General features: G+C 35.1%; 1 protein-coding gene across 1 annotated transcript in view; it reads right to left on the bottom strand.

Moving 5' to 3' along the window:
* Window positions 1-577: 577 nt before the first annotated feature.
* The window catches only part of LOC101587851 (coatomer subunit gamma-2), a 136,880-nt gene continuing 128,314 nt past the window's right edge, over window positions 578-9,143 (bottom strand). Inside the window, exons 13-20 of the mRNA XM_004636890.2 lie at window positions 8,106-8,201; window positions 7,561-7,804; window positions 5,552-5,627; window positions 4,379-4,482; window positions 3,672-3,797; window positions 2,530-2,592; window positions 1,934-2,073; window positions 578-1,116 (exon numbers count right to left, since the gene is read on the bottom strand). Coding sequence (XP_004636947.1) covers window positions 931-1,116; window positions 1,934-2,073; window positions 2,530-2,592; window positions 3,672-3,797; window positions 4,379-4,482; window positions 5,552-5,627; window positions 7,561-7,804; window positions 8,106-8,201 — 1,035 coding nt within the window. The 3' untranslated portion in view covers window positions 578-930. The remainder of the gene's footprint in view (window positions 1,117-1,933; window positions 2,074-2,529; window positions 2,593-3,671; window positions 3,798-4,378; window positions 4,483-5,551; window positions 5,628-7,560; window positions 7,805-8,105; window positions 8,202-9,143) is intronic.

Genomic DNA, 9,143 nt, shown 5'->3' on the forward strand with positions numbered 1-9,143 from the left:
CTAACCTTTGTTTTTCCTGTATTTAAAATAGTAAAGATTGTTCAAAACATAAATTGATGTGTGTGTTTATTTCTGTGACAACTGCGTTACAGCTTTGGGTATTGTGCAGTGAACATGGGAAAGAAATAAAGTACAACAGATACTTGACATTGAAAAGAGATGGATCACAAGACCTTCCCAAATTCCAAATTTGTACATCCTACTACAGGCAGTAGCAGTTGTCATTACTAGCCACACCCCTCCCAACCCTCCAATGACTGCACACAGGCCAAGTAGAGAATTGCAAAGTCTTTTCTCAGATGTGGACACAATGGTTAGTGAAGCTACTCATGGGGTAAAACATACTTTTAAACACCAGCTTTATACTACAGGGCCTTTAAAAATGGTGTATTTTCAAATGCAACCATCTAATAAAATAACAAAGCTTAGAAACACTCTTTTAAATGCTTTAGAAGGGGCTGGGGAGATGGCTTAGTAGAATAAGCGCTTCCCTGGCAAGCGGAAGGGCCTGAGTTCAATCCCTGGTTCCACCAAAAAAATAAGTAAATAAATAAAAAAATAAAAAATAAAATAAATGCTCTAGAAACATCACCAGGTCATGAATCTTCGTATGAGACATGAAATATATAAACTCTCACTAGTGGTTACATTATTCCAATAGAAAACTCGAGTTCTTTTTTGGACTACCACTGTATACATGTAGTTTATCTTTTTAGATAAAATCACTGGCAGGTTTTACTCAGAAACTTTAGTTTTTAAATTAATACTCCTACGGCAGTAACCAATTTTATAAACATACACACATCATAGTCATCATGAGTACATTAAAATAGGGAAAAGAAACGTATTCTTGAACCCTAAACATTTGTCCAGACATTCTATAAGCTCAAGAAGTAATGCATTTTCAATCATGCGAGTATGCTCTCTTTCCTATGGGTTAGTACCTGCTGTAGGGTCCTCATCAGGCAAACGAACAAGAGTGTAACATATTCCTGGTTGATTGTAAGTAAGGTTGGGAGCTGGGATATAACACAGCACTTCAAAGGAATCTGATGGTTCCATCTGCACTGTCACTTTCTCAAGTAGCTGGTCATTGAGGGTATTGGTACAGTCAAACTGAAATGTCAGCAAATGAAAAACAAAGGATAAATATTTTAAAATAAATTGTCTCTCTTCACTCATAATCCACAGCTCAGCTCTGGAACACACTATATTTTCTCTCTCTAAATAGCACTATTTGAGTTCAATCCCCGGTTCCGAAAAAAAAAAAAGCACTATTGGTACCCTAAGATTTTTTTCTCTTTTCTTTTTTTCAGGGAGACAGGTGGTGGCTAAACCTAGGGAGGGTTCTGCACATGCTAAGTACACATGTATCATTGAGCTACACACTCAATCCCATCCTAAGATTTTAATTTGGGCAAAAGAGTCTTATTTTTGAGCTCTTTTTATACTATTCATCCGTTTTTTTTCTTTCCTGAAATTGAGCTATACCAAACAAGATTGTAGAAATCTGATGCTGTCAAATATAAGTTCTTTAAACAACATATTTAAGACATATATATATGTCTTGATGTAAAATGCTGATTTTTTTAGAAGTTATACTTTATGTTGCCCAATTTCTTCAGATATTTCAGTTTTAGATTTTAAGAATCAAAAGTTACCTATCATATGAAGGGATCTTTACAGCTTTATAAAGAGAATTAGAACTACTGCTAAATTATGGGGCCAGGGATAAGGCTCAGTAGAATAAGCGCTTGCCTGGCAAGCGCAGGATCCTGAGTTCAATCCCTGGTTATGGGGGGAAAAAAAAACTGCTGCTAAATTCTCCTTAAAAAAAGTAAAAACTAAAATCATAAGCTAAAGGGATTGATAATTTGTCTCCAAGCAGACCAGCTTATACTAAATTTCTAAGGAGCCAAAGCACTTATTTTACCTGGAACACAATATGACTGGTGAACATGTGCTTGATACATCGAACAAAGTATTCTGTTTCTGCTTCAGTAAGTTGAACAGGCTCAGAAGACTTGAACAAGGGTCCTAGGCTCATAAACTCAGGAACAGCAGCTAATTGTTCTATCAAGAAAAAAACAAAAGTAAGTCAAAGACATAAAGAAAAGGAGAACTATGCTAAAATGCTTTAGTTCCTAAAAATGGAAAAATGTTTTAGTTTCATAGTCTTACTAATAGTTGAACATTAAACTAACATTCCCTCAAACTTCAGCAAAATATTAGCAAGTTTATATGCTGAATTACTAAAAACAAAAGAAATTAAATTCCTAACTTCCTAAAATTTGAATTCCCTATTAGCCATCAACATACAGAAAGAACAATATTTCCAGTTACTACATTAGCAATTGATATTAGAAGTTTCATGAGCTTCCAGTAGCCCTTGCAATAATACTTCTATGATCTTCAGCTATACAAAGATTTCCTGACTTGAGAATATATCAAATTTAATAAAAGCAGTGTCTTTATAATATAATGTCTAGGGATTAAAGATTATTATTTCTACATATCAAATCATCATACCTTGGAAAATGTCTTGTCTGGAAGGGGCCAACTTTTCAGGCTTGGGAGCCGCGAGTGTGATTTCTACAAAGACATATATGATCAATCACATTAGCTTCTCTCCCCACTTTGAGCTCAGAATGAAGATTAGGATAGATACACAGCTACTTTCCCTTAGTTCAATGAGAAGAAAGGTTTGTACTAATATTGTTTAGACAAGATGTCCGCATCTTGTCCTCTGAATAACCACTATGAAGACAACAACATAGAATGTATTAATTATTGTAACTGTCCTACTAACCTGTTTTGAAATTGTTTCATTGCTATTTTTTTCTCATTAAAATGAAAATAAAAAAAATTTTAAAAAATAAGGGCAGAAACTTCTAGCAGATAATGAGCTACTGCTAAATCACACCAATATTTTTTGTCACCTTTTTTTTGAGTAGGAGGACATTCAAAATAAAATATATTTAATGAGCTTAATATTATAAAAACGTAAGCCTTAAAAATAGTTTGCTTTAAATATACTGAGTTGTAAAAAAGTCATCATAAAAAGAAAAACAATTTATAATATCAAATCTTATAATCAAAATAAGAAATATCACTTGTAAAATACCATCAAAACACTTTGGAAAATGTTGAAAATTAAAGCATAAGTTCTTTCATTTCCAGTTTTTCTGTGTTCTAACAACTACTTATTTTCTTTTTTCCTTTTCACTTTTAGTTCTCAAAGTTGGAGATCCTTTGTAAATATTTTCAGTGACTTTGTCCTACAGTCTTTCAAGACAAACCTTTCACTGGTTTAATGAACTATAAGATTATCAACTATATCAAATAAAAACTAGTGGTGACAGCACTGCTCTGAGATACACAGTGGCAACTAACTACTTCAAATGCTCTTAACACTTCAAATTTTTTAAAAAAGAAAATACTCTAATACTGGGACATATTTCATAATGCTTTTATGCAAAACACAGAAGTCATTTGGAAAATTCCTAATAAAAATATAATTAATTTTACATCAAGTGAAAATTATACAATAACTACTAAATACTGCCTTTTTCTAATTTTATTTTCTCCTTTAGAAGGTATGCTAATAGTAGTTTTGCAAAACTATTTTCTATATCCATAAACAAAAACTACCAGTCAGATATTCTCATTACCTGTTTTCTGCTCAAAGATAGGAGCCACAGCAAGTGGAACTGATTTCAGGTCAAAGGGTTTTTCTGAAGGCTCTAATGTATACTGGTGTAAGGCCTTTTCCATTCCTGGTACGGAGACTGTCAGACCTATCACAACAGAGAAATCTCAGCATTTTAACCTCTTGCCAATGGTTCATAATATTTATCTAAGCTTTCTGAAGGAAGATAACCATTTTATAATCTAAGAGATTTTAAAAAGTATATTATATAAAACTGCCTTATAAAATTATTAACTGTCATATTACTTTCAAGGAAATATGGGAACAGAGCATAAAATTTTTCAACAAAATGTAAGTACCTCTCGGAAAAGAAAGCACCTTAACCATATGGGAGCAATGAGACGCCAAAAAAAAGGAAAAAGGAAAGACCTATCCAAGAGAAAGATTAAAAAAAAAACAAACAAAAAAAAAAAACAAAAAAAAACCCAATAATAATCAATATTCTTTGGGCCCTCCCATATTTAAAAAAAATACTTTCTTATAGATTGTCTCATAGGATTTCCATTATCCTCGTGAACACAAATTCCCTTAGAAAAAGTGCATTCAAAGAAAAACTAAGCATTTGCCTAGCGGACCTAGCTAATATACAAATCATTAGAAACTACTATGTCCCAAGACGCTATTTGGGAAAGAGAAGTACATTTGTCTATGTCCTTGGCTCTCACTGACCATTGAAAATATATGTAGCATTCAGGGCCATCTGCCTCTGCTGTAACACATTCAGATAGAAGGTAGCTCTGTCTCGTACTTCATCATCCGTATCCATCATACACCTGTGCAACACAAAAACAGGCATGTTTCAGTACCCTCAAAATTTCCAATAGCTCAAATATCATATCTAAAGGTCATAGCTACCTTCATAAAACTGCTAACACTAGCACCAAAAGTCTCCACAAATCCTTGGAACAGTTCTGAATTACTAAAGAAATGTTACTGTAAAGCACAGGTACTGTATAAGTAGGCACTTAAGAAACTAGGAAGGGGCCAGGGAGATGGCTCAGTATAAGTGCTTCCCTGGCAAGCGCAAGGGCCTGAGTTCAATCCCCGATTCTGCCAAAAGAAAAAAAAAAAGAAACTAGGAGAACACATTAAAATGAAATAGCAGTTTAGAATTTATTGTTGCATCTGCATCTACATGAACCTGCTGCCTTACAATTCTCTAAAAATTAGGAACTACAAATATTATATTTTCTTTTTTTTAAATGTATTTACTACAGGTCTCCAGGGTCTCACTATGTAGATCAGACTCCTAGTGATTCTCCTGTCTCAGCGTGCCCCAGGGATGGGGCCGGCACAGCATGCTGAGCTCTCCCTATGCAGGCACTTTAGTCTGCTGAGCTACCTGGCCTGTCCAAAATACTATATTTTCTAAGGATACTAAAAGAATAAAGCATTCAGAGTCCTGGTACTGTTACTGTTCAAATGATAATCTGTTTTATTTAAACCAGACAGCTTTTTGATTTACCTGCTTCAATTACAAAATGTAATCACGGATTATTTGCTACAGCAAGTCCTTTCCTCATCAAGTAGGAAATGATGCAGCCCATCAAAAGCTAACATTTTCACACTTGGAATATGAATCATATAAGATTTCTTTAAATTTAGGACATGTTGCAAAAACTGAAGTATATTTTTGTTATGACTCCAAAGACAGAAGAATCCAAACTCAAATTTTACATGTATCTAGCACATAAATAATTACTAGAAAGAAGAAAAATGCCATTTTTACCCTTGACTTATTCCATTAGCTAAGGAGTATGGTACATTTGATATCGTACAATGAGGATTTCACTATTTAGCCATATAGAATTCCCATTTTAAAAGAAAGAAACTGTTACTTACCTTTGTAAGAGTACAAGGATGCTTGGAAGAAGACTCTCATTCTGAGCCCCAAATTTAGCCAAAGCACTCACAGCAGCTATTATGAAGCATAAAATGAAGCAATATAAATACTAATCTCTTAATCAGAAAAGCAGTCCATGTTCAAGGGAATGTCTCTTATTTTACTGAGGGTTTCTTAATCTTATTTCTTTAATACATTTAAGCATAAGCATTCTGAAGGCTGTAGAGACCTCTATCTAGGAAAACCCTCCATGCCTTCAGGAAAAAGAATCATGCATATTTTCTGTACAAGCAAAAAATTTATCCTACTACCTTTTATATATCTTCTGTATGATTAAGTTCTAATTCAAATAACTAGCCCTAAGTATAGAAGAAACTCTATTATTAAAATTTCTTTCATTCAATAAAGATTCATTGTTTATTTAACTTTCATGAAGAACTGCGGTATGTGCTGGGGTAGAAAGATAAAAGACATGATTTCTGATTTTAAAGAGTTGTTTCGCAGTAGGAAAGATAGGGAAGTAAGGAAATAATTACAACACAGCATACTAAGTCTCAAGTAGAATTATATTCTGGATAAGTGAATACATAAAAAAGAACTTACATCAGAACTAGTGGAGAAAAGAAAGTGACACACATTCCCTGAGCTAAAATTTTAAGAACAAGTAGTGGTAAGTAAGAGGGGGAAAGCAGAAAAAGATTAGCAGTGCAATAATAAGTACTTATGCTCCTGTACAGAGCAGAAAAGGTATGTTACCAGACCTCAGTGCAGTGGGGGAGTAGCTGAGCGTCACATCTGTGTTGGAGAACAAAGGAGTCAAAGTGAGATAACAGAAGTCAGCTATGAGTCAACCTCCAAGTTGTTATTAAAGGACACTAGATAGGAAATAAATTTTAGCAGTGTGGAGAATAGACTGGATATGTGTGAGACTAGGGACAGTCAGACCACTTAGGTATCTGAAGTGGATGAAAGCCTAAGTCAGATCTCATACCAACAAAAACAAGAGAATGAAGAAATACAAGGGGGCAGAACTGAGAGGGCTTTGCCAAAGAATGGACAGGGTTGTAAAACAGTGGAATAAACATCTTTTCACAGGTGACTGAATTAACATGGCGAGTCTATCAGTTTGAGTTAGTGTGAATTTCAGGTTGAATGTGAAGTGCAGTAGGACAGACAGACATGCTAGTTCACGGAAGATACATGACAGAATGACTTAGCATATGTTGAAATGACCAAATACTAAGAACTAGTAGTAGAAGGCTATAGAGAGCTCTCTATATAGAGGACTAGACTTTTAGAAGAGAAGCTCTATAAATAAGACTGAGGAATTACAGAAAAATGTAGGCAACTGGGGAAAATGAAGAGAGGATTTCATGAAGTGCTCAGTCAACAGCACATCAAATTGAGAAGCAAACAAAGAGAAGAACATTAATGTATCAAACTTAATTTTACTACTTTATAAGGAATTTTTTTTAAGTGTCAAGAGGATTTGGAGAGGGAGCAGGCTAAATTGTATTGACCTAAAGAGAAAATGGAAACGAATTCATAGAGGCAGCTAGCAATGGCTACTTCAAGTTTATCTCAGAGAAGAAAGAAAAGTAATCTGTAGTTAATGAGACACAAAGGATTAGAGGCTTTACATTGAGATCTGGAATTGTTCATATGCTAGGGGAAGCAAAGATGGATGAGAGAGGAAGTTTCCTAAAAACAGACAAAGAGAAGTACATTCACACAGACATTCTACATACACTCATACCTATAGCTACAAATGAAAAAAATGGAGAAGCCACTATAGTATTTTTATACTGAAAGTCAAAGGTTATTTGTCTCAAAGGCAAAAGTCTGGATGGATGGCTATTGCTGTACTGAGGAAAAGCATATACTGTAACTGGGCCTAAGGAATGTTCTACCAGCAAACAGATTTTCCAAATTTATCTTCCAACTTCATCACCACCTTCTTAAGTTACATTTTACAAAAAATCAGCATTATCAATGCCCCATGACTCACCAGCTCTAACGGCCTCATTTTCTAGGACAACCCGATTAAAAATGAAGCGGATGTACTTGGAGGGGACAGGTGTTCTGGGACCCTCTTTGCCCAATAAGTGTAGAATCTTAGTAGCCAAAACTGTGTGTTCACAGTCCTCAATAAATTCACAAAGGTGGGCTAGGCCTGCTTCTTTACTCTCAGGGTTTTCTTCCACAATGGTGATTATGCAGTCAACGATGGCCCGCTTATAGTCAAATCCTCCCTGGGCAAAAACAGACAAAACTGCCATTTGTTACAAAGATACTTTTTTTGGAAAAATGATTATACTCTAAGACACATGCTTATAACATTCAAATTTAAATTCTTTCCTTTTATGAAAAAATAGGGCTTTTTTTCCTCCAAATGTAAATACAGAGTACTGTAGCCTATTTAGTAATAAAGACAGTAACCAGAGTTAAAAATACGTTATTCGGGAGGCATATTGAGATGACAAAGAAATCTAGTCACACCACCACGAGAATTTAAAAGCGTAACCTGCAATGGTTAAGGAGTGTTCTACCTACATCATCTCGAAGCATGTTGGAGAGGAAAGTCATCATGACACTGTGCTTCCGAGGATACTTCTGACAGAGAGCACTAATTGCCTGTACAACCACAACCTGCAAAAAAGAAAAAAAAGGAAACATTTGCCTTAGAATGACTGTGTGACTCTCACTTACGGTACAAAAAACAGAGCCTGGCATGTTGGTGTACACTTATAATCCCAGCTACTTGGGAGGCTGATGGAGGACTCAAATTTGAGGCTAGCCTGGGCAACTTAGCTGAGACCTTGCCTCAAAATTTAAAAATAAAATTGTAAAGGGATAGAGGTATATCTCAGGGGCAAAGCATTCCTGCATTCCATCTGCACAACTGCTACCAACTAGACAGACACAGACACACACACACACATACCCCATAGAGAAAGAGAGCAAGAGAAAAACAGAGAGAGAAGAAATGCACCTTTAAAACTTTAGCTATTAGAATTACTTTCCCCATGTTCTATGGTAAGCTAAGAAAGTGCTAGAATTGCCTAAACTTGCAATAATAGTTTATAAAAGATAAGCAACGAGAACCCAAAATAAAGTAAAAAAGAAACAGAAAAATGAAGTTCATTCAACAGATTCCAACCCTCTGGCCCAAAGAAATATGCACATAAAATTCTTAAAATGAGTAATGTCTGGATCTTGAGACCATAATCATGCATGACATAAACTGAACATACATGTGTAAATACTGCAATAGCTTTCTGGTGTGAGAAACTGAAAATGTAAATAAGAATACAAATTAAAGTAGATACTGTAAAATAAGAAACTGCTCAAAGGGAAAATGGGAGGAGGGGGAAGGAAGGGAAAGAAAAAATATGAAAAGGAGGATAGAAGGAAAACTGAGCTTTGTGGATGGGGAGGGGAAGAGAGTTTGAAAAAATGGGATGGGGGCACTGGGGAGATGGCTCAGTAGAATAAGTGCTTCCCTGGCAATTGCAAGGGCCTGAGTTCAATCCCCCGTTCAAAAAAAAAAGAAGAAGAAGAAGAAGAAGGAGAAGAAAAGAAAAAAGGGGA

Source organism: Octodon degus, unplaced genomic scaffold (assembly GCF_000260255.1).
Source record: "Octodon degus isolate 3935 unplaced genomic scaffold, OctDeg1.0 scaffold00084, whole genome shotgun sequence".
Taxonomy (NCBI): Eukaryota; Metazoa; Chordata; class Mammalia; order Rodentia; family Octodontidae; genus Octodon; species Octodon degus.